General features: G+C 37.0%; 1 protein-coding gene across 2 annotated transcripts in view; it reads right to left on the minus strand.

Moving 5' to 3' along the window:
- Positions 1-2,275: 2,275 nt before the first annotated feature.
- The window catches only part of STXBP6 (syntaxin binding protein 6), a 110,349-nt gene continuing 85,925 nt past the window's right edge, over positions 2,276-26,699 (minus strand). For both annotated transcript variants that reach the window (XM_062619373.1, XM_062619372.1), the window contains 2 exons: positions 8,892-9,049; positions 2,276-5,385 (listed from right to left, as the gene is read on the minus strand). In XM_062619373.1, the coding sequence (XP_062475357.1) occupies positions 5,362-5,385; positions 8,892-9,049 (182 nt within the window). In that variant the 3' untranslated portion in view covers positions 2,276-5,361. The remainder of the gene's footprint in view (positions 5,386-8,891; positions 9,050-26,699) is intronic.

Raw genomic sequence — 26,699 nt, forward strand, 5'->3', positions numbered from 1 at the left:
AACTTGCACATTTACTGTGCCAGACAGATGGGGGAACAGATTCCAGGAAGCATACCCAGTCTATGAACATGAACACATAACCTCTTCCTTCCCACCTACTTTCTCTCTTTCATTGCCATATAGAATAGAAACTTCAGGGGGAAAAAAGGGATTTTAGTCTAATACCTACCAAGTTGATAAAATTAGCAATAGCTAACAGTTAATGATGATTTCCTCATAAAGGGATGCTAAGAGTTACAAAATCTTTCCTAGTAGATAAATGGGACCTTTCTCAGCCATCTGTCTTACAAATGACCCCATACATACAGCTATTATGTCACTTAGACACTGGCAGCTCTGCAATTGTTCATGGTCTCAGTGAAGAATAGTACCTGCCATGCAGTTTCTGTGCTCCAACATTTAACAGACCTGTTTTCAGTTTGCCTGAAATAGAATAATAGAATCATAGAATAGTTAGGGTTGCAAAGGACCTTAAGATCACCTAGTTCTAACCCTTCTGCCATGGGCAGGGACACCTTCCTCTAAACCATGTCTCCTGGCCCTCCTGCTGCACTTCCTTCTACTTGGGATGCAACACTCCTGAGCCTGTGATCCTTGAATATCAACCAAGAGTCTTGGGCCTCCCTGCCCTCTAGGGCTGTATCCCATGGAACCTTACTAAGCAGGTTCCTGAAGAGGCCAAAGTCTGCATCTGGGTTGAGCTCCACTAACTTTTGTTAGATTGAGTCTCTTCCATGATTCAAAGAAAACAAACGCCATCATCTCTACCAGAAATTATACACAGAAGGTTAGACTGATGATCAAGAAAAAAGATGCCACCATGGTAAAACTGATCTGTGAAAATGCTCAGAAAATGAAGCAAACATTTTCTTTTTGTATCTTAAAGGATAAATGTACGAAAAAAAATGGAAAAGAACTGCCAAATTGTTATGTGTGAACTACAACAAAATGCTGCTTTGATTTTGCCTCTGATCCACCACAGATCTATTTCTTTTACAGGAAGTTTCATGCAGTTTGGGCATTGGTTATATATGGCTGTCATGGTTTAAGCCCAGCCAGCAACCCAGAACCATGCAGCTGCTCGCTCATTCCCCGCCCTGTTCCTCCCTCCGCGCCCAGAGGGATAGGGGGGAGAATTGAAAGAATGTAACTCCCATGGGCTGAGATAAGAACAGTCCAATAACTAAGGTATAATACAAATCACTGCTGCTACCACCAATAATAATAATGATAAGGGAAATAATAAGGGAAGAGAATACAACACCTCAGCACCTGCCAGCCAATACCCAGCCTGACCCGAGCAGTGATCTAGGCTTTCAGGTAACTGTCCCCACTTTATATACTGGGCATGATGTGCTGTGGTATGGAATATCTCTTTGGTTAGTTTGGGTCAGGTGTCCTGTCTCTGCTTCCTCCTGGCTTCCCCTCCTCCCTGGCAAAGCATGAGACTCAGGAAGTCCTTGGTCAGAGTAAACGTTACTGAGCAACAACCAAAAACACTGGTGTTATCAGCGCTGTTCCCAGGCTGAAAGTCAAAAACACAGCACTGCACTAGCTACTAAGGAGAAAAATGACTGCTACTGCTGAATCCATGACAATGGCATTCAACACTGGATGGATAACGTGCAATCCAGCAAGATTTACCTACCACGCAAAGTAATTTAACAAGGTGGCAATATTTTTCAACAGTACATTTTTGAGATTAGCATTTTGTAATTAGGATTAGGACCCCATTTAAGCCTGAAAAAAGAGAGATTGCAGCAGCCAGTTAATATTCAATGATTTTTCTCCAAGTAGCCCTCAGTCAAATACATGGGATTGTTTCTCTGTGTCTTTTTTTTTTGAAGATTCCCACCTTTAGTTTTATTCCCATATAGCAATTAAAATTACTTTTGCTTTGATAAAAAAATTATCAATAAAATTAGATGGCCAAAAGAAATTAGCAATAATTTGCAAATAGGTATTTCATAGCAAATTGAAAGAAAATTAACAAAGAAGTTCTTTTTAACCTATACAGCCTTTAGGTAGGACGCTAACTTAAACCTGAGCTAACTGCTGTTTAGAATCTCCTTGGACACAAAATCCTTCAAACTAGTTCCCATTATTTCTTTTTTAATTACAGTATTCTTTCTATAGAAAGCGTTCATCATGAGAGTGGAAACTAATTTTTATTCAGTTGTGCTAGAGTGAGATATAATTCTGCTGGACTGAAATATAAGTGTCATTTACAAATAATTTATATCTTTCACAGACAACTCAAATAATCCAAGGACAGTTTTTTTTTCATCGCAGTTAAAGTATTTAATGACAAAATCAGGGTTTCCAGAAATGACTCAAGAGAGCCGGTCCCGCTTTTTTCTTTCCCCAGAACAGTACAAAATAATTTCTACATCTTTGAGAACTTTCAAGGAACTGGTTACAACAGATACCAGCAAGTATTACAATTACCAGTATTACGATTCTGGTATATTATAGCAAAACCTACCTACCATTAAGATCACTACCATTAAGATCACTTTTTAGAGAGCACATTTTTGTTAATATTTCACATAATACACAACTTTTGCTAGACACAAAAGTAGCCTTTTAAGACAGAGTTTGCAGTACAGTAGTGAAACCTAACAGTATTTTTATTCTTTGCAGAACTTTAAAAACTACTGATGTCGTTACAATTTACAAATACATTCTTTCATATGAAACATTAACCTGAATTATAATATATGTTATATACATGACTATCTAATAATACTAGGTTGTATACACTACAAGCTCAGTTCCAGAAGGAAACTGCAATGTTGTAAGATTTTGGATAGACATTTATACGCCTCAAATTTTTTTTCTATAAACTACCATATTTTGTCATTTAATGAACAGCAAGAACAAAGTAAACACACAGACAAATCACTTTTCCTTCATTTAATAACACTAGGTTACTCAAAATTACCATAGAAAATGGCTTTTGATGGTTGTATTTAAGTCCTGAGTTATGATACGTAACACAACACACGTAAGTGGAGAACAGCAAAAAAAAAGTTGAAAAACTGTCAGTGAGACTAAAGCAATGTTTTAGAATAGTTCAACTCACAAAAGGTCTGGAACTTTACAGCGCAACTGTGACCTTGGCCTGTCCAGCTGATATTCATGTAAACACCTGAAAACCTATGCTTTTTTACCTGAATTTAGACAACTCATTCTTTTCAGGTTTATCTGGATTTTAGACATTTCTTCTAAATTACTGACAATCTTAGAAGACCAGCTAGATGGCAGCAGTTCAAAACCTATTCCTTCCTTCTCTCAAGAGAAATATGTGTGAGGTTAGCAGCAGAATGTAATTATCAAAAGAGTGGAAAGGATGATGACAGAAGATAGCTATGTGGTCAAGAAGGACTCCCGGATTAATTTCTAATGCAGCTATTTTTAAAAAACAGCCTAATATTTTGTCTCTAGGAGAAGTTTAATATTTAATGAGGTGCTGGTTTTCTGGCTAATTTGCAGAAATACCCATAGTTATTAGAAAAGTGCTCAGAAAGCCACTGACTTTTACAGGGCATACATTAATTGTATGTAGCTCAATGGAGTATTCAGAACTCATGTTGCTAATGAACCTGTTCTGATTTATAACAGATGTGGCCAAATTCTTTTTCAGTTGACAGTGCTGGGTGTAGTAACTATTACAGCTGATGCTAAACATATCTAAATGATCCTATGGTGCTACAGAGATGACAAATTTACCCCTTCTCTCAAATTCCCAGTGTGAAATTCAATACAAAGCTTCATACAAACCAGTTCAAATTACAGGAAAAAAACCCAAACAAACCAGATGTAAAGTCTGAATGTAATCAGTTAACTAGATAGTGTCTTTAATTCAAATGAGAATGTTTTTGTAAAGCCAAGCATCTTTTCACAAAATGGGTATTTCCAAGAGATTCAGTTACTTCAGCTTGCAGTAACTAAAATACTCTCAATTACTAACAGAAGTTTTTATCTCCCTTAGAAGCACTGCTCTGAGGACTTCAGACTTTTCTGAGTGTCATTTATAATGCAAAAATATTATTCTACATTAAAAATGAAAACTACAGTACATTCATATAATGCCAGCAATCTAGTAAGATGAGGACAAAAAATGGAGAGCAGGCATCTTTAGAAGATGAAGGCTGAAACCTCTGCTAGGATGTCTGTTTCCAGCTTACTGGTTTAAAAAAAAACCCCAAAGCCAAAGAAACAAAAAGGTGCAGCATCCTCCCCCTTTTCACTCCAAAGGTGTCTTAGATGATCTTAAAAAATGTTAAGAAAACAGTGGTGAAGGAAAAGAGTAACCTTTTTTTTAAGAGAATACAGTGCATATATTGCATATAGTGAATACAGAATGGAGTCACCCTTCCAGTGACAATATATATATTGTATATATACTGAAAACTGAGACACATACCAGAAGTTATGATACTAATGTACCAAGACATGCTTTTTTTGAAAGCCTCTATATTAGAAATCAGATCACTAGCTAACACAGAAGTCATTCGAATCAGACGAGTTTCTGAAGTGTTGGAAAATAGTGCATTCTCATTTTCCCACGCCTTTGCATTCTCATTTACATAGGCCTTTACTCACAGAATCACAGGTAAAAAGATGATGAAATGTTATTATCAGATTGCGGAATTCTACATTGTGTCTGAGGCACAGCTATGGTCACATTGATGTAAATCTTACTTTTCTCCTCAATTTTGAAACCTCAAGCATACATTCTGTAGGTTTCATTATACTATTCAAATAATCAATCCAGAAGTGAAAACAGGAATATGCATAATGCAGCTATGAAATTCAGATATGCACTTGTGAATGCTGGTGATGGCACATGCAAAACTTCCTACATCGGGTAGAAGAAACCAGCTTTTCTGTTTCTCAGGACAATGCAGTCTATTCTCCACTGGTTACAACCCCAGGTGTATAATTCCAACATTCTCATTCTGCTACATAAAATGAAAAGCATACCACTTCTTTGGATTTTATTTCCACACATATGTCCACAACCAGTTAAATAATTTTCCGTACAACTGGGGAAGAATATTACTATTTTAATCCTGATCAGCTTGTCATTTGGTCCAGTTCCCCTGTTTGCTTTCACTCCTGTAACAAATGAAATACAGGTAGAAAATACTGCAGGACTTTGTAGCAATATTACAAAAGAGGAACAAAAGTCAAAAAGGTAGAAATGCAACACTGTTTCCTGCACAGAAACTGAAAGAATGCATCTCCACTGAACTGGAAGAAAAAAAGCACACAGAAGTCTGGATCTCCTGTAAAAGATGCTGGATGTAGCCTTTTCAGTTTCTCTTGGGAAGATTTCAAGTTTGGGCAGTATTCTCAGCATTTGTGCTTCATGGCAAGCTGAAAAAGAAAAAAATAATTAAAGGGAGCTCACGTAACAATAGCTATATCAAGCTAATGTAGCTAGTTAGGATTAGAAGAGTTCGTAAACCAAATTCTCCAAAAGATGTCTGAAATCTGTAACTCCTTTGCACACAGATATGCAATCATTCCCTTTACTGTGATAGACGGGCAGAGTCTCTCTTTGCCACACTGAGGGAGCAGGATTTATTTGCTTTCATAGCCATATTTCCCAATGTTGCATTATTTTGCTATCTGTGAGGAGAGCTACAGCAAGAGGCTAGAAACAAAGATGTGCCTAAAGGAACAGTCATTTCGACTTCATGATTTGGATTGTGAAATACAATCAGAAATTCTAGGCTTGTTCAGCAGCAATGCCATTACATAATGATGAAAAATTAAGGACTGATTGCCTTTCTACCTCTGTAATTACTCATTATTTCTATTTCAAATAATTCAAAACTGTGAATGAGAGGGAGGGGAAAGAGCGAAAGTGATTTAAATCCTGTATAAAAAGTGTAGATAAACTGCAAACCAAGCAAATAACTGAAGTTCTAGGACCTGTATATTATCTGCAGATAACAGCATGGTAACAAAGCTGAGATGAGAAACTCACCTAGAAACCAGAACTAGCAAGAACTAAGAACAGTTAAAACTTCCTCATTTACTACCAGTGAAAATTTGACCAACAAATGACTCAAATTCAATTTGCATAAGCTTTTGATGCTGAAGGAGTTCTATAACACACTCACCACGGTATCTGCCTCATTTGGCCTTCCCCCTACCCTTATCCATCAACGTCCAATCTTACTGTCACCATCATTAAGGTGCAGTCAAACCACACTCTAACATACAGGACTACCCCACTGCCTCTCCTTCCTTGCCTATCCCTACTGAAGAGCTTATAGCCATACATTGCAACACTTTGACATTGCACAGCTGTGCAAGTCATCCCACCATGCTTCTGTGATTACAACTGCATCATAGTTTTCCAGCTGTGGAATGGCTTCTAACTCCTCCTGTTTGTTGCCCGAGTAATGTTCAGATATAGAAATTAACTTGTGAGAGAAATCTGTATCCAGTCATGATACTGTAGGGGTGAAAATAATTACAGATTGACATCTGAAAGTACATTTACTGTTTATTGAAGGCAGGGATAAAGCAACCAAAATCAGAACTCTGCTGAACGAAGTGCTCACACAAATACTATCAAGTTAAAATTGGTGCTCTTCTCACAGTCACTATTTTGTCAGAAAGTTCTAATTTTGCCATTTATGCAACACTCAGCTGGATCTCACTTTCCTGGTTTCACTGAAGTGAATAAGCTTTCACTTCTGTACAAACAACACCTACGGTCTCAGTAATAGCTGCCCCTCAAAGACTTAACCAGAAGAACATTAACAATAAACAATACTGTACTTATTCCTAAATGCTCCACTAAAAACCAAACAACCCTGTTGCAAACCAAAGCACATCACCATAAACCAACAGTCTTCTCTAACCTAATACATTCCTGTGTGGCTGCACCATACATTTTTGTGAGGTAACTGAAAAGGAATTGCAGGACTACTGCACTTCTAAGACACAATTCAAGACTTGGGGCACCAATACAGAAAATACTGAAAAAAAAAAAAAAAGCCGTAAACCCCATTTTACCACATTATCCTTATGATTGTCAAATGACAAGTATTTGTTCCCCTGAAATATAAAGATGTTATTTTCCTCTTAAAAAGTCAAAACCCAAGCATTTATTACGGATCCTTAATTACAATCCACTCAAAGACTCTCACACTCCTGTTTCAGGCAGCTGGTAATTGGGATAACTTCATCAGGACATGATTTCACATTCATCTGAAGAACAGTAGTAACCTCTAGAACTGGACTGGCAGATAGGTTTCATAAAACTCAGCCCAGGACAGTCCAAACAGAGATGACCCCTTCCTGCTCTGCATTGCTTAGACATTTCCTGCATAAAATATTCTCACTTACTGCCAGAGAGACATGTAAACTCAAATGACTATGAACAAAATCCAGATTGAGAAGTTTTTATTTGATTATAAAACCCCAACAAAACAATAAAACCCTTGTACTGTGGATGATTTTAGCTTCTCCATCATTTCTGCTACATTTTCCTTCAACTTTTGTTTTGAATTATTAACTCAGGACTTTTTTAAGCTTTTGTTTCTAAATATGGTACAGCACAGGCTATCAAAGATCATATTTTTATTGTAAGACTGTATCCATCAATCCTAAGATTTTTAAAGTAGGATTTTCAAAGTATGATTCTCCTAAGATAACCTGATAAACAGCTTTGGTTTTGGCTCACAGCACATCTTCACCTGTGGAACTGCTGTTCTGCACATGTGAAGATGAAAGAGCAACACACACTATTCAAATCTTGTTCAAGATTCATACTGGCTCATATATCAAGACGCATGTTTCACTTTCAAACTCCTTACCAAGCAGCAATCTATGCTTTATGCTACAGCAGCAAACTTTTTGCCCCCTATCCTAGAAGCAGTGGCAGCTGCTGCTTAAGGCTGGCTTACTAAATTGGCATAGTTAGCATCACAGTGTGTGGGAGAAGGTGTTAGTGTTAGATGGAAGAGTCCAGGAGCAGGCTTGTGCCATACTCAGACCACTAAGTTGAACCATGCTGATCTAAATGGACCATGAAGTATAGGATTATCCCAGTAAATATTAATTTGTTTTGTGACATGTTAAAGACAACATAAAACAGAGGTTTGTATAGAACTGCAAGATACCAATGCAGGATTTCCTACTGTTAATGCAGTAGCCCAGCATTTTTTTGGTGCAAGCACGATAAAGCCTAACGCATGTGTGTTAAGCAGCAAAATTATTGAACTTGCATGCTAAAATAGTTAAGCACATTCAGAAAGCTTTTACCTTTAAAAAAAACAAAACCCACAACATTTTATCTGCTGTGGATGTGTTACACAGCCATCAAATCAAATGCTTTGGATGTCGAATTTCCGTCAGAGATGGAAGTTCAGCACAATTATCCATATGCAGATGCATCAGGCATAGTACTGTAATACCTTCCAGCAAGCACAGAAAACGTCCATACATTCCTGAGACAGAATGATTCCTCAAAATCCTCCTAAATCACATTTCCAGACATAAAAAGATACATCTTCAGAAACAGACAGATAATCACTGCTTATCAAAGGGAATTAACAACAATTTTACTCTACTGCTGCACAAAGTATGAGTAATTGTGCCAAACAGTAGTGGGAAGATGGATCTGAAATAGGCTTCAGGAAACTGAAGACAGGTAGTTTCAATTCAAGCAGAAGTGCAGCAAGGCTCAGATCTGCACACAGAAGTTATAAACCAGAAATCTGCCAAGTGAGGAAATTTATCAAGGAAAACAATAAGCTGATTGTAAACAGTAATGGACTGCAATTCTTCCCAGAGCTTCCTCCTCTTGAAATAAAGGAGCTCGACTTTAAGCTACTGAGAGCCGTATCCCACCCAAATCTTACCTTGTGTGCAGTTTCTGCAAACTGCTGAGCACTGTTTTTCAGCTCCTCTGTCTTTTCTTCTGCTCGACCTAGCCTTTCACCACGCTCATTCAAAGCCTGACTTGCCTTTTGTACTGCACTTGTCACACTGTCTGCTGCTGAATGGAGTATGCTGTTTCCTGCAATATCAAAAGAAGCTATTAGATATATGATTAGTATTCAATACAATTATTATCATTTACAATGTTCCAGAGCTGATGTGTTACCTGCTAATTTACCACCCAGCTGCATTTCGGAAAATGGGGTAAGTTATTGTTTTCTCATTCAATCTGTACTATTAGCAAATTACAAATATGGTATCATATGGTAACATCATACTTGAGAGTAGACATAACTTAGCTACGTATTATTCTTTAAGCCTTATGCTCAAACATAATTTCAGGGAGCTATTCTATTACGTCAATTAAACCATTCACAAGTGCACACAGGTTCCTTCACAAGACTCTCACTTTAATATAGATTAACTTTTCTTTGGAAGTTCCACTATTCCCCTAGAGAATAAATGATTGACAGCACCAGACACATCTTCATGAAAACACCATTTACAACTGTACTCCAAAAACTATTACCACACTTATTTTATGCTGTTTTGATCTATCTGCCTTTGACCCTTCTCTGTGTGGGGCACCTGCCATGCTTCATATGACAACATACTTTATTTAAACTTTAGTATTTAAAGTCCCACCAAGTCTCAATATCTTCTAAACCTTTAGCTCTATTAGCTTTACCATCCAAATCAACTTAGCAGTTTCTGAGTTTCTTCTCTGGCACACAATGGAGAAGTTTCTTCAAGTTTTCAACAGAACTGTACTTCTACTTTACATTTATCCCTTTTAAATGCTCACCTTTGTAAGTACTCCTTTCTATATTGCTTCTCAACAGAAGGGATTATCCTTTTTCTGAGCTGCTGCTGAATATTTATAATATGAACCACAGTACCACCTGAAAACCCTCCAGAGAAAGTTACATGCTACCAGTATGAACTGATCAGTACGAAAAATTATTTTGACCCAGCCTTTAACCTTTGTCAGAAAAAGTACTAGTAAAAATTCAGCTTTTTGCAAGACAGGAGGTTGCCCCTTGGTGTCTTCCAGAAGCTTTTGAACTTAATTTACCTTACAGGGAATTTGTTATCTAGGAATTTGTTGTCTAAACATATACAAAGGCATCGTGAGAGCCAGAAAGTCCGTACAGAGAGTATTAATCACCAGGCAATGATGTTGCTGCCAATTTTCTAAACTGACCCAAATACTATAATTGCACAGAGCCTTTTTTCACAGTGCGAAAACCAAATACGTAATGGTTTTAAATGAGTTATGCTGCTAAAGGTACAAAAACTAGTTCAACACATGAAGCTGACCCAAGCACTACAGCAAATCTGCTGTTATAACAAAGTCTGCTGTTCTTATGGATGAAGGAAGACTAGTGAAAATGAACACAAACCCACAGCTTTCATTGTTAACTTGAAAAATGCATCTACTTCAAAAATATTGCCAGGTTAGAAAAATAAAACCAAAACATTAACTTGAAGGGTTATTTTGTTATTATGTTCATGAGGAAAAAAATAAAAGACCCATTCAGACTCATTTTACAGCTAATACCCCTTTCCTTAGAAACAGCAAACAAACAACAAAGAGCAAAACTGAAGGCTGCCTCAAGTAGCCTGTGGAACAACAGTATCAGCTGCCCATGCAGGAACTCTTGAGATGAAAAACTGCCTTAGAAATTCATTAAACTAAACCACTACTAGTATCAAAATATGGATGTGGGGGAAGGACTAAAGAACCTACACACAATGACTCACATCTGATGAGTCAATATTAGAAATACCACGCAAAGAGCACCCTGACCCCCTGTATACCAATACTGTTAGATTTTTTATATCAGTAATTAAGAGACAGAAATGAAACTTCATCTTTTAAGTGGCCTCTCTTCAGACACTGAGGAGTCTGATAATGAAACCAAACAACTTTAAATATTGTATACTTTCTTACTTCAAGATTTTTCAGTCAATTGCTATTTTATTCATAATTTGCTTGTTTAATGACAAGCTCTTAGGAGATTATTTTGGCTTCTGTTCAGGTAGCTCTTCCAACACATGTAACTGGGCAACACTGCACTGGAAATAGTTTCCATTTTTTGGAGATGTGATCAAAAGACTAACTTCTTGCATAAAATGCTGCTAGTTTTCTAGTATGAGAGTTTTAAAAGCTCTCAACAGTGGATTAACTGCTGTATACAAGATCACAGAGCTTCTGCTTAACTCAGGAGAAGCTGGGCACATGGAGGGACCAATAAAAGCAAGCATCGTTTGAAGACTTACAAATGTGCTCGGTGGTAAAAGTTAACGTATTTTTGATCTTTTTAAATTTCAACAGGAAACTGCAGAATGAAAATATTCTGTATTTTCTGTATTCCTGAAAATATCAGGATTTATAGCCAAAGATTGATATCTATTTTTCCACTTTCTTTTCAGCACAGAAGAATGAACTTGGAAATTTGGCACAACAACGGTAAATTTGTTTCTCTCTAGCTAATACAATATTATGTTCTCTCCAGGTTAAGATCTGCTGCATTTTTCTACGGGTAGTGACTTGCAGAACCTGCTATTGTGAGGCTGCTTTGGAGAACCTTTTGGATATTCTTTTCCAATGGCATGTTAGTAAAACAATAGAAAAAAAAAATCCACTCTAATCTGTGAGCAACACAGAAACCCATGTATCATGTACTGTATTTCATCAGTATATTTCTAGGGCATCTGTAGGTGGTTGCTGGTATGACTATGCCTTGTCCTTCTATTAGTATCACTACAAGAATAGCAACACTTACACTGGATGTTTTGGAGAAGCATTCCTACGAACAAACCACCTTCAACCTGTAAAATTTTAAGCTGTTCTTTAGGAGGTAACTATTGTGATTCAAGATTTTCAGAGAAGTTTGTTCCGTGAGTGAACAATAAAACCACCTGAACTGCACCCACTTAGGTGCAAACTTACGCCAGTATCTCTTTCCTAGAGTCTGGAAAGACTGTTTTCCAGCTCTGCTTAGTTTTTACCGAAGACGTGACAACTGCTGTTTAACCACCTCCACTCCCTCTTCAGCCCCTCCCCTAAAGAGTCTGAGGGATTTCAGGACTTCTCATCTACTGTGTGAGAGATACAAGTTCCTTAATTGAAGACTCACCTGCTTTTCACATAGATCTTCTCAGAAAAAAGATTTTGTAACACTTGCAAGATGAGATAAGCACCACCAAAACATGGGCATGGGTCAGCTGATGTTCTGAGCTGTTTTTAGTAGGAAAGAGCTCACAGTGTTCCCAAGATGTTCAAGAGTCTGCAATCTCAAATTTTGCATGGCTACAGTCTTCACTGTGAGCAGTCACATGCCTGTGTCGCTGCTTTTTCTAAGGTATATGGAGATCCATTTTTGGAGCACATGTACCTTTCTATAGCTCTGTAAAACAGATCTCAGAAGTATGAAACTAAACTAATCAAGCTTAATATAGTGACCTTCTTCAGTTTAATTTTTCTATCTACAAAAACACAGAAATATATTGCTAATTTATTTTCAGTTACTTAAAGAAGTGCCTTAAAAAGGTCACTTTATATTTTTTTCTTCTGTAATACTTTTATTATCTGAATTTGTCTACCCAGCAGAGAAGACAACACAGATTTCCAAAGCAATCAATAGCTACAACTGTATTGCAATAGTAATACAATTTGCTAAGAAAATTAAACATTCTGAATTTGCTGTAGTGAAATACAAACCACTAGAATTAAACTCCCCTCTCCCCTTAGAAAAATCAATTAGTGACCTGTATAATTATATATAACATTACTGGGGCCCAAAGAAGAAGAAATAGTAGAAGGGCAGCTGCCCTTAGGCGAGTGCTTTAGACCAGTGATCCTAGCACTGTTACTTGCTTAGGGACACAAAACCTGAAAGAGTAACACTTTGCAGGAAGCACCACAGCTCCTCTCACACTCATTTTTACAATTTTGGCTCTTAAAATCACCAGCTACATCAGAGGGTCTTGCAGCCCATGAAAACATGTGACATGTCTTCAGGCCTTTTATCATGCACATCCTTAACCCAACATACCCAGCACCTGAAAGATACAGACATACTATCATCAATCAGCATGGGAAGTGGTACGTTTGTTGATGAAACTAACTGGTGTTTAGAGACTACTTAGTTTGCATAACTTGTTTTAGTTTGCATAACTTATCACACATTCATTAAAGGTTCATCGCATTCTCCATTAGCCATATCAAACAGGGATTTATTTATACATTAGTGATGAGTCTACATTGACTAATTGGTAAATGCAGGCACTCACTTTTTAATTCTATATGCATTAATACAGCATTTAGCAACTACCTTCTGAGAAGGAAGTAAACACAATTAGCTATGATAAGTTCCATCTATCATGATTTTTTTTAAACAAAAATGTGTCCATTGAACTGCATAAAACTGGACCTGTGTCACTGAATAAATGTTAACAGCATAATGACAATCAGTTCATTAACAAGACCATTTCTATCACATGGTAATTATTCTAAATGTCTACACATACTATTCACATTCAGATATACACTGGTGCCACTAAAAGTTCAACAGAAGTTTGGAAGCACTTACTGTAAATACAAAGAATATATTTTTTCTCCTTCACTATTTTGTGTTTTGTTAACTGCCTGTGCACTCTTTACATAAGAACTAAAAGCACTGAAAAGTTAAAGTATCAACAGAAAACTAAAGGGATATAGGGAGAAGAGAAAGGTGCTGAACAATTAAAAAGAAGATATCCTTGCGAAAGAGGGAAGCATCACAGAGATGGTTTTGTAAGCGGGAATGTGGTCTGGAGAGGAGGCTATATAGTACAGCACTATTTTTCCTCCCAGACTATTTCAAAAACTTACTGAATAAAAAGCTTAAATTGACAAAAGCCAAATACAGGAAAAAAAACACAAAACAACCAAAACCCCCCAAAAAACCCAAACAACACCACACTAGGAGGGGAAGAGATCAATATAAATTCTGGACTTCCTCGCAAGGAATAGTGAAAGAAACCTTAAGACTGCATTTCTAATTATAGCTAGGAATTAAGATTACCTTCTAGTTTCTCTTATCACTCCTCAAAAATGGATGTGACAAAGACAGAATATAGCTTCAAAAGGGAATTCTGAAAATAAATTACCTTTTTAATTTTCATCTAAAATTAATGAAGATCCTTTTGACAGACCAGCTTTAAATTCTTTCCTTAGTGATAGTATTTTTCTAACCCTTCATACCAATTATTATTATTATACTCCATATACATATATAAAAACTGATTAAATTATAAAATTACAAAGAAAAAACCCACCAGTTTTCTAATATTCTGATCTTTCAAACTTCTTACTGGCAAGTTACCTAAGCATAGAAAAAATGCTCAAGATAACTGTGGTTATTTAAAACAAAAAAAATTACTTTATTGTACTTCTGAAGTTCATTCAGAAACGGATGTATTACCTTTAAAAATCACAGAAATATTTGACCTGAAATTACTGTTCATTTCATAGGTCTCTCTTAGCATTTCATCCTGTCATCCAGGCTGTTAAATAGCATGGCCCTTGGTGCTGACTTAAAAGGAATGCCAATAGTAACTGACTACCATTGTCTTGACTATTCCCCTTGGTGTTCACCCACCCAGTCTCTAATTCCCCAGCTTTGCTATGATGATGCTAGAGGAGAGTGTTGACTATCTTGCTGAAGTCAAGAGAAAGGACATCTGTTGCTCTCTCTTCATCCATCAAGCCAGTCACTTCATCATCACAGAAGAGAAGCTGGTCAGGAACAGTTTGCTTTTAACATATCTCTGGTGCCAACAATCCTTGCTCTCTGCTAGAAAGGTTTTTCACAAGGATTTGATCAATAGCCTTAAGAAGATAAAAAATATATTTCAAGTTAACTAGAAATTGAAGTTTTCAACATAGAATTATTGCCTGGTCCAAATAATTGTTAAATATCAAAGCTTCTCTATGGATGCATATAGAATTCAAACTCATCAAAACCTCATTTAATCTTCAGTCCTACACATAATATGGCAATTCTTACTTCTCATTAATTTTCAAATTTCAGGCTTGATAAAAATTACTACAGACCTTTGCATGTCTGAAAGTGGTTAAGGGTTTTGTAGTCTTTCTGTTGTTGTTATTTGTTTGTTTTCCTCTTTCTTACCCACCTCCATCCTGGTTTTCATAAAAGGTTTTGAAAACCAACCACCCATAATTACTGCACAGCAAAGCTGCACAGTATTTCTTTGATACTAAACTCATTCACTGCTACTTTAAAAACTTCCAATAGACTGAAGAAAAAAATTAAATCATTATGACAGCTTGTATCAGTCAAAATTTTTTTTTCTTTTTAAACTCGATGTCCTTTTCTGTCTTTTTATCAGTGAAGGGTTGCTATTTTAGCATTCTGTTTCTGCTAAGCTCTCTCTCTCTCTGTCAGAGAGAGCCTGATATGCTAAACCTGAAGGTACTCAAGCAGCAGGAAATTAAGAGGGAAGAAATCCTCTAGTGTGGGCTGCTGTGTGGGAATTTGTACTTGTTCCAACTAAATATCTCCATCGGCAGTGCTGATGAACAGCTTGCAAGTAATCAGGCTCTGCAGTCTGCAGCCCATGAACACCCCTGAAGCAGGCTTCCCTAAACCTCCCTGAATCTATTAGGGTACAAGCAGCCCCACTGCAAAACAACTCTCCATGTTCAAGGATGTGACCTGGGATTTGCCCCACAGGAAAACTGAAGTGTTTCTGAACACAGCAGAAATCAGACGATTCCTACAACATTATTTTGGACTCGTAAAACCTAGAACTAGTCACAAGAAGTCTCAATCCCGAGTTACAGTTACTAGTGCTTGCCAACAGTAACACTCCATATGCCCACATTATTTCAATTTACTTTCACTTTAATCAGTCTAGCTACAGGTAGACAACCTTCCTTTTAGGACATGTATTCCTCTCTCTCTCCAAAAGCACTAGAAATTGGTAATTCTGTTTGTCAAATAAGAAGTGATGACTGCCGCCAAAGACAAAACAGATTTTGGTCTGATCTGGTTTCAATGTTCATTAGGTTCCAAGAAAATTCTTGAAGATGTTGTGTAACAAAAATTGATGGACATTTAAGAAAATCACAGTAATCAGCATATTCAAAAGAGGCTAAGAATAAGGTAAATGTATAGGGATAGTTATCTAGCATCTTTTCAAAATCTCCAACTGTCTGTGTTTTTTTTTTTTGTTTGTTTGATACCTTTCAGACATTTCTACCAGCAAGTAAAATCCTGTATTTCCTACATCTCTTCATTAGCACAAGCTGAAATATCCATCCAAATTCTACTCAAAATCAGATTTTTTTTCTCAGAAGAAATATTCAAAAAGAGGAAATATTTCATATAGGATAAAAAAGCAGCGACTACTATAAAGAGTTGTTTTTAGTATGAAATAAAATCTACTTTGAATGAAAGGCTGCGGTGGGTTGACCCTGGTTGGCAGGTATGCCCTCACCCAGCTGCTTGATTACTTCCATCCCATGGCATGAGGGAAGAAAAGCAAAAGGGCATAAACAAGAAAACTCAAAGGTTGAGATAAAAACAGTCTAGTAAGTGAAGCACGAGGGGAGGTAATGTGACACAGGGACAAGGACAACTCACAACAAAACAATGGACGGAATGATGGAAAATGATGTAAACAATGGAAAAGTAGTCACCACCAGCTGCCCAAGGCCCAGCCAGTCCCTGAGCAGACCACAGCCCCCGAGTAACGGTTACATGGCATGGAGTACCTCCTTGGTCAATTTGGGTCAGCTTCCCTGGTTGTGTCCCCTCCCAGTCTATTTGCTGGGGGCAGGCAGAACGAAAAACTGAGAAGGACTTGACACTGCGTAAGCACTGCTCACCTAAAACATGGGAGTATTACCAACATAGCTTTGGTTATGACAAATACAGCACTATACTGGCCGCTATGGAGAAAATGAGCTCCATCTCAGCCAAAACCTAATTAAACCAAAGTTTAATTCACATTTTCCCTGTCAAGGCAGTCCAAAGGGCTTCCACATCTCCAGATGAAATTTTTTTTGCTTTGTTTCAAATGAAATTCACTGAAGTATTGACACTTCTTTTAGCATAAACCCACACCAGGGAATTTCTTCCCCCTCAATTTCCTGCTGCTTGAGTACCTTCAGGTTTAGCACAGCAAACTCTCAAATCACCTACCTGATTTGGAAGTGCAAATCTGTTCACACACTGTCACAGAATGATAGAATTGTTGGGGTTGGAAAGGACCTTAAGATCATCTAGTTCTAGCTCCCCTGCCATGTGCAGGGACAACACACACTAAACCACGTCACCCAAGGCTCTGTCCAACCTGGCCTTGAACACCACCAGGGATGCAGCATTCACAGCTTCCTTGGGCAACCCGTTCCCGTGCCTCACCACCCTGACAGTAAAGAACTTCTTCCCTGTATCTAACCTGAACTTCCCCTGTTTAAGTTTGAACCCATTACCCCTTGCCCTATCACTACCATCCCTAATGAAGAGTCCATGTCTTCCATGCCACCATTCTAGCAGGTTAGTGCATTATGTTTCTCAAACAGATTTAACACTGCTTAACCAGAAGCAAAATCAATAGCATTGACACAGTGACTGTAAGCAGTACCTTTGTTTAGAAAAATCCTGTTTTATCTTCAGGGCATGTTGGCCTAACCTACCATTAGTCCAAGGCTTTCCATCACTACTGTAACTTCACAGCTGATCATAAAGGTTAACAGGACAATTATGTTCTTCCCCTGCTTCTATACCACATTCACCTCCCTGCCAAGTGATTGCTACACATCCTTACACGTGTTGGTATTCTGAGGGCCTCATTCAGGAGCTATTTCAAATAAAAGAGGAAACTGCTGCTAAAAAGTACCAAATGGATAAAAGCTTTCTGACAACTCAAATAGCCACATGAGAGCCTTATTAAACAGCTCAAGTCAGTAAGCAGATTACAGAAACAGTATTTCTGTGACTACAATCTTGTAATTCCCTCTTACAACTTTCGTGTTACAATTCCTGTATCACATGAATGGAATGTTCTCTAGATATTTAAATTACCAGTATTTAAATTACCAGCCAGAAAGGATGACTAAGTGACGTGAAAGACAAAACATACATAGCAAGTAGCATCTTTACTGGATTTATTAATTATAATTTTGAAATACTTGAACCTGAACTTAAATCTGAACATCAATTTCTCTATTTATCTTTCAAGGATAATGTACTTTCCAACTTAAATTTGAACTTTAAAATCTAGAAGTCTCCTAGCTCATCCTGGACGGGAGGATTTGCATGGACTTCTGCCTTCCCTGAAAGTAAACAAAACACTTATGTAGGTCTTTGTACGTAAATCTGGAAAGTTTATAACCTTCAAAAGAAGCATTAATTATCAAAGTCTGATGACTGCTGTGATGTAAGTGGAATATATTCTGCACTTACTGCATGATCGGTAAAAGCGAAACTAAGATTCGCTGAACTCTCAAGTCACGGATCAATCTTTCACCTTCATAAAAATCTGATTCTGCCCAAAAAAATAACACAGGTTTCAGAGTAACAAGTGATCTCAAATTAAGACTCATTACACTAGTTTCCCCTGTGGGATAGGCAATTTCTTCCAACACAAATGAATCTTTTAATACCCATTAATGCAAATAGCAGCCAAGAACAGCTGTGAATAGAAAAATGCAGGCAAATATGGCGTATCATTTTGAAGCAGAAACACTTGTAGACTAAAAATCCATCTGATCTGTTGTTTTGTCCAAAGCATACAAGATAAATAACATAAAAAAACCCAGTGTATTATAAGCATTCTTTAAACCTCTATAAACTTCTAAAATATGACTCCATATTTTTCATTCTTCCTGATTTGCAATGAAAAGAAGCCTATAACATGAATTCTAGTAATTTAGAATATTTTATACTGTTACACCATGTTCTAATGTAATCCTAGTTTGTCACTTCATTGCTTTTGATTATTTACAACTGCATACAAATTCTTTTTACGTATCTGTAATCTTGTACTTTTCAGTCCAAAAATGGAGCTGAGTTTAACATATCTCAGTTCTCACATGAGGAAAGAGCATATTTTATTCCTGCTACTAGTCAAGTAATATCTATACCCTGGGAGTTAAACAAATGCTTCCAAGTTACTTCTAAGAATAACAAAAACCCCACCTTATAAACCTTAACATTATACCTTTTATTAAAAGGTCCTACTGATTATCAAGAATGCAGGAGGTGAATTGATAATCCTAATTAGCTGCAAAACCCTCATCAGCAAACAACAAAACAAGTAAGCTTTATTGACAACTGAGATCAGTTTCTTCCTTTCCTCTCACTGGCCTTTTCAGCTCTTTAGATTTGCTAGGTACACTACACTTCTGCACCATTATCAGCAGGAACCATGCAGAGCAATCACAGTATCCAGGTGCTCACTTGGAGACAAAGTTCATAGTGCATGGAGTTGCAATGGTTCCTGAAAGGAGATAAGGGAAGTCTGAAAGATACTACTGACTTAACATGTGTGGAACAAACTGAAACCCTGTCCAGGTCAGAATACCAATGACTTTCCTGACTGCATGTGTTAGGTCAACACTTGAGAGAAGTCAACCTCCATACTTTCCTGGCCAAATACAAAACCAGCTTTAAAAAGCATCATTTCAGCACCATCCCTTTAGAAGGGAAAGGAGGGGAGGAGGAAACAGAAGACGGAACATTGTTTATATAGGGGTACGAACTGAGGATATGCACTGGTAAGCAGAAACAGCAATGAACTAAGGTTCTCATTTTGTATTTTTGTTAAATGTAAATAAAAACAAAGAGGGAAAGAAATAATTTGATGTTGTATTTCGTTAATAGTCTGGTAATGGAGAGAAAATGGAAAATATTACATAGATCCATCAACTATGTATTATTTTAATGAAGAAAAATTTCTAACAGAATGAAGAAATGAGACATATGTCTTCACAGAATTTTTTTGTAGCCCAATAGCAGCACAGGATCGACTATGATTAGGTAGCATATTTGGTCATTCAGTACCTTGGATCAGCTTCTAACCTTCAATAATGGGAAAGTTAAGTCATTTCAGGGACTGTCATTTCAGATTGGATTCTATCCATGGGAATCAAAATAGAGGTGCCTACACCAAGCCTGTTCTCTCAGGATGTTCTACAGCTGCACAGTTGTAAGACATTACATGTAAGACATTGACTGTAAGACACTGAAGTCTACAGTGAGTGAAGGTGATGCAGATCCAATCTGTTTTGCATTTTATGAGTTTAAGTACTGCGAAGAGAAAGAAGTATAGAAAAATCAATGAATTCTATACTTAGAAAATTACTATCATACCACAATCAGCATTCTGAAACAATCTTTCTGTAAGTAATTCTGAGCAGCAAACACTCCAATATTTTGGTCTAAGTCATCAGGACTATAAAAAATGATCTATTTTTTAATGTTTTATATTAAAAATAATGCTAATCCATGAAAACAAATTATAAAAATATTATGTCATTGCAACTAAATTTTATGCATTATTTTTCAAATAGTAGCTTCAAGTAATTTTCTTATTTATTTGCTACCTAGACTGATCATCTGTAACTCTGTACTTTAAATTTACCTCTTTCAGGTTAGAAAACTAAACAGTTTTGAAGCCTGGGTTAGGAGGAAGTTTTCATATAATGTTAATTTGTAGACCAGATGAAAAATGCTAGACACTCTGAAACTAGATTTTTCTTCTAAGCAAAAGAAGAACAGGGAGTGACATTCTATTCAAATGTGGACACTGGATATATAAAATTAACCTAGCATGGAATGGCTGTTAAAATCAGGGGTGGAAAGCAGAATTAGAATGGGTATTTCCAACAGCATTGGCAGCAGACTTCTTTGTTTAAACAGTTATGTACACAAAATTGAAATATAGCAGAGAGATGAACACATGGAGAGCATTGTTCAGCAATAAAATAATTAATATTTCTCTGTTGTAGATTCAATTTTGCTGGACACAAAATTAAGTATGTATTAACACATAAAGAAGCAATTTTAGTTCCATTCCTTTATTCCTCTAACCAGCCTCCTGAATCTGCAAGTTCTACTCCCAGTGACCTGGAAAGGGTTATGTTGAACAAAGGGGTCACCTCCCAACATCCCAACTGCTGAATAACTTTAGCCTCCTTCCCCTCAATTCCCACAAGGTCTGGAGGTAGAGAATGTAGTTTAACTGATGTCATCTGCCTCATCTTCACACAGATTTACCATGGACTTTTCAACATTTAAATACTATTTTCCAATTCAATTTTTGGAAGCACTGAACCTGGGAAGGTTAGCCATATTCAAAGGTAGTTTGAAGTGTGAGAATGTAAGTCAGAGGAAAAACAATCCTTTTTTTTTCCCACTGTAGTGGCATATTCAGAGTTCTACATTTTCAAATGCCAGGATTACAAGAAGGGAAACACAAATTAATAATAACAAATCTGCAGTCTATATACTGTAGATATTATGAATTAAAATGCAGGTACCAGATTAACACTGCCATCTGAACAGTCAGAACAAAAAAATCAAATGTTAGCAAATAAGATTATACAAACAAGGCCATCTACACATTCTTGTATCAATATGGGAACTGCAAAGATGGAGATGCTAAAATCCTTCAGATGAGAAATGACCTATGCTATCAAAACAGAAAGAGCCATTGCTGTGAGATCACACACTGGGGATATATACACACACGGAACTGTTCCTATCTGTGTCAAGAGAAGCACAGAAGACTGAAAATGTCAACACTAACAAATGCCTACTAGTTATGGAAATAATGCTGGACAAGAAGTGCAACATCACTATACATCTGAATGAAGTATAAGTAATGATGTCATTGTCTTATGACTCTGAAAGGAACTGTTTAAGAAAAATGTAGCAAATAGGATTTTTACTCAAAGACCAAGGATTGGTAAGCGAGACAGACCAAGTCTTAGACTTTCTGACTGGAAGTGGAAAGAACCAAAATTCAAAAGGATAACAAAAGGATACTCTGAAAAAAAACCCGAAAAAGTATCAATTCATTAAGCACAAGGTGGTTCTGAGCAACGCATTAGTGCTCTGTGGTTTACAAAAAGCTGAGGTCAAATTGTTGGAGTGCTGTAATTTTAAGAAAAAGTATTCTTTAGTGCTTCATTTGAGTTTTCTTGTCTCAAACAGGCTATAAATTTACATGAAGTTCATTCTCAAGGATTTAAGAAGCTCATAAATATTAAGAAATGGATTTGGATGCACACAGAAGTGTGTCTGTAGGGGCGTTCTGAGTAGTCTATTTTCAGTTATTACTACTGATGCACTACTTGCATTCATTTTCCAAACTGGGAAAAACAGGTTCATTAAATAAAGTAACAGTGACCTAAAGAATAAATGTGAGAATTATTGGATTGCAGGAACAGAAAAGGGGGACTTTAATTTCTGAAACAGCTGGTCATTCAGGTGGTGCAGTTTTCCCTTTTAAAGACCTAATTTGGCCATCATCCAGCTCCCCTCCCCACCCCTCCCCCCAAAAAAAAGTGAAGCAATTCTGTTTTCCATTTCAAATAGATCTGAAGTCATTAGGAACACAGACATCACCTTTTGATGTCTGAGTACGGATAGATCAAAACGAGTTTTAATAAAGGGGAAGAAACTTTGGCTTGTCTTACATGGTTAGATGCAAAGGCAATCAGAAGACAGCTTTCACTGATTGATTAATGCAGAGCAGGATCAAAACAGAACTAGTATCCACCTCATTTTAAGCTATCACTAATGACCCCAAATATGCTTTTAAAATACATATACAAAACCAAACATGTTTTACGTGTTAACCAAACATATGTTATCTATACATAAATACATCTGTATATGTACAAATATACTGAATATGTGTAAGTCAGAGTTGTACCTTCAAAAGCTATTACAACCACTAACCTAATGAAGTTATGCAAGGTGAAACAGTAAAAGATATGCCAGTAAAACAAATCAGAGTCAAACTGGCAGGGGATAGCTTTGCCACAATTAGCATAAATTACATTCAAGATAAATTTACCTCTGGGGTAAGAAGCACCTCAAGTAATCCTTGAGGTGGGCTTACAGGAGTGACAAACTGAATATGTAGTAACTCAGGTGTGCTAAACCCAATCAATCAGTAAAGAAGAAAAACATTAACTAACTTCTCTTCAGCTTATTTATCTGCAATTTTCTTTAGGAAAGCACAGAAGATCAGCTACCCACAGCAAGCATTTCAACGATGCTGTAAACTTCTTAGAAACGTCATCATTAGTTCATGAGTCTGGGCAATTGCATACAGTAACTTTACAGCTGGAGGATGTGGAACTTTTGTGTTCACTGTAATGCAACATGGGACCCACACAAGCTTTTCCTTGTCATAGGTAGCACTGTGACATTGTGCTTTCTCCTGGAATCAGATTCATGGCATGACTGACATGCAGAAACTGACTTCTCTATCAACATTATTTTTACAAGCTGTTCACTTTCACCCACAAAAGCACTTTTTAATGCAGAATGCACCAAAACAGTGCAATAACTTGCAAGCCACAATAAACAATACAATCATTTTAAAACCAATTTCCTAGACAAATATTTATCAAGGTACAGACACAGTGAAACAAAATACACTGGTGATGGAATGCACTACAGATACTGCAGCAATTCAGTAGAACTGAATTATAAACCAATTGTATTTTATTTATAGAGGAGGGAGGTGAACAGAACTGCCACAGGGGATCAGACCAGTGGTCTGCCTAGCTGTATGCATTACCACCTTCCCAAAGGGATGTAATACAGGCAAACTGGATCAACTAAGCAACAAATCCAACCCCATAGCCTCAATGAGTTCACTTGACGATCAGAAGAACAAGAGAACAGATTACTTCCAATCTTTGTTTATATTAAAAAATTATGGTTATATTAGTTATCTTTAGATAGCTAATCTTTTCAATGTTTTTACATAGGCAGCACATTAAAGGAAGGGTTTTTATAAATTTAGTGGCTTTCTTTTTTCTTCTACATTTGATCTTTTTGTTATTTTAGTGCTAATAAATCTTCAAGTAAGAACAAAAATGAGATACTACCTATAATTTTTCAAGACAATTACATTCACACACTTTGATTTTTTTTTCCAGGGTTCAACATCACCACATAGTTTTGATGTTGGCCCCCCCTCCTCTGAAATACAGGACTGAAGTTTAGAGTGTAGTCAAAATTACAGAAATCAGAAATTAATAATTAAAGTCTGAAAAACATATAGCACAAAAATAAAGACACAAACTGAGAGGTCACAAATGCCTTTCAGAAAAAACTATCTTCTCTGTTTCAAATGTACTTCCCCTGGCATTGATGCTGGGACAGAATGTCACAGGATTGAGGGTGTGTGTGTGGTGGTGGTGTCAAATTCTTTTGCTCAGAATTCATTTGGAAGTGAAATTCTCCAAGAACAGTACATTAAATTACACTATTTTTCAATGGCTACCAGGTAAGACCTGAAACCAACAAATACCGGGTATTGACAGGAGGGAGGGACGCAAGCATCTTCCCATCCTAATGCCTAACAGCAAGTTTCACTCATCTCCTTTATTCAGTCATTAATCTTGCACAGTATGGTAAACACCACTCTATGCTCACTAGCTCTCAAATGGGGTAATCTGAGTCAGCAGTCTATGAAAAAAAGAAGTACTCATTACCATTCTTACACTGGCAATATATACTTGGAGGAGAAAGAGAATGACCCATTAATAACTCTTGCCAGCTGTCCTAAAGAAAAGGTTACAAAGGCAAAGATCGTCCGAAAAAAACCCTGAAACCAAAAAACAAACCCCATAGCAGAATTAAAAAAAGAAAAGAAAACAAACCAAACCAAATCCACGACAAAACCAAATGACTGTTACAACCAATCCATGTAGGTGGGACAAAGCTTAAAACAAAACCAACCAAGCAAATAAAGTATCTTGCAAGGTCATCATCTTCCTTCAACCTGAGGTCTTGCTCCTTTCCAAAGATTATGCACTTCTAACACGTATCTAAAGGTGGCAGCAACTGTTTATTTTTACAGGTCCAGAATGAAACTTCTAAGAGCTGCAAATGCTGTATTTGAGGGTTCTATCCAGAAAGATTTGTCTTCAATATCAGCCTGATGTCAAGAATTTGTTTTTCACATGGCTGACATAAAAGCAACAGCAATACAAACTTGGCCAACGAATAACAACACAAAAATACTGCAAACTAGACCAGTTCCAGTATCAGAAACTGTATGCTAGAAAGAGACAAAAGCAGAAAATATTTCCTACCTCTGTCAAAAACCCCTCTACTCTCAAATGCCTGCCTTTCCTCTCCAAAATAACATCCAGAATGAAGGTAAGCTATGGAGAGGTCTCTTCTAAACAGACAAGCTTGAAATACCTAATACAAGATACGAATAGGAGGAATCTTGCTAGTCTTCCTAAATTTAAATTTGTTATTTGTTCCCACAATTAGCACTCACACCTTTAATCATAGAATGGTCAGGGTTGGAAAGGACCTTAAGATCACCTGTCATTAATCAAGTTACAGAAGACAGTCTAGCCTACATTACCCTACTATATCCTTACATGATACTTAAATGAAAATAAAGCAAAAAATGGTTCTGAAGAACAACATTACAGAGCTCTGGCATGTAAGGGGAAGTGGGTGTGTGGGGAGGAGGTAGAAGGAGGAAGGCAATGAAGAGGTTCTGTAGTTCCGCAGGGACACCCAATGTTTACTTGTGGCTAATCTCCTAAACTCTTCCTGCAGAAACAGGAGCAGCATGAATTTCACTTTCTTCCCTTCTATCCTTTAGAAAGGAGTAAGTCTCAGCAAGATAAGCTTGTAAACAAGCCCTTCAAGTTCTTTCATCTTCATTCCACTGGGAAGAAGTGCTCTTTGGTGTATTTTTTTTTTGTTTTGTTTTTGAAAATGTGTATTAGCTACAAGACACACATCATATACATGATGCACTTATCTGTATCATTACATACATAAGCATGCGGGTGCATGCATATATATATATTCTAATACTTTAAAAGTATTTGTTGGGTATTAGAAGTTAAAGTGACTAACCTCCCCAAAAGAATATTTATGTTCAAATCTCCCAGAAAGTTAATAAGAATCTCACTTAAACCATAAATGCTACCTTGTAGGAAGGGATGAAGTGACATGCTTCATCTGAAATCTGACTGTCCTAAGGTTTAAGAATGATTTGAATATACTGCTTTGGCTAATTAGCAAAATACACCGAGTTGCAAATTCTGAACTAAATATAATTCATTTGAACCTATATAGCCAGGTTCTCTGGGCTGCTTGACTACAGCTGGACCTTACACTTCTTCCAGTCAGGAAGAATTTGAGATTGAGACTATTTCACTGCACTTTCCATAAGAACTCTGACACTGCAGGTCCCTGACTAAATGGGTTTTGATACACACTGACCCATCCCTGGGCTTCAAACGACTACTAGCAGAACTGCAGGTACCTCCCCAGTGCCTGAGCCTGCCAACTACCAACTCGCAGAACAGCTCCTGAAGTCAATGAATGGTGTTCCTTTTGATCAATTAATTACTCCATTTGCCTCAAATGGAGCAATAACATAAACCTGTGACTGAACTAACTTCACAGCATTACATATTACCAAGGAGACCTGCT

This window comes from Pezoporus occidentalis, unplaced genomic scaffold, assembly GCF_034315485.1.
Source record: "Pezoporus occidentalis ecotype Australia unplaced genomic scaffold, CSIRO_AGI_Poc_V1 ctg21, whole genome shotgun sequence".
Classification (NCBI taxonomy): Eukaryota; Metazoa; Chordata; class Aves; order Psittaciformes; family Psittacidae; genus Pezoporus; species Pezoporus occidentalis.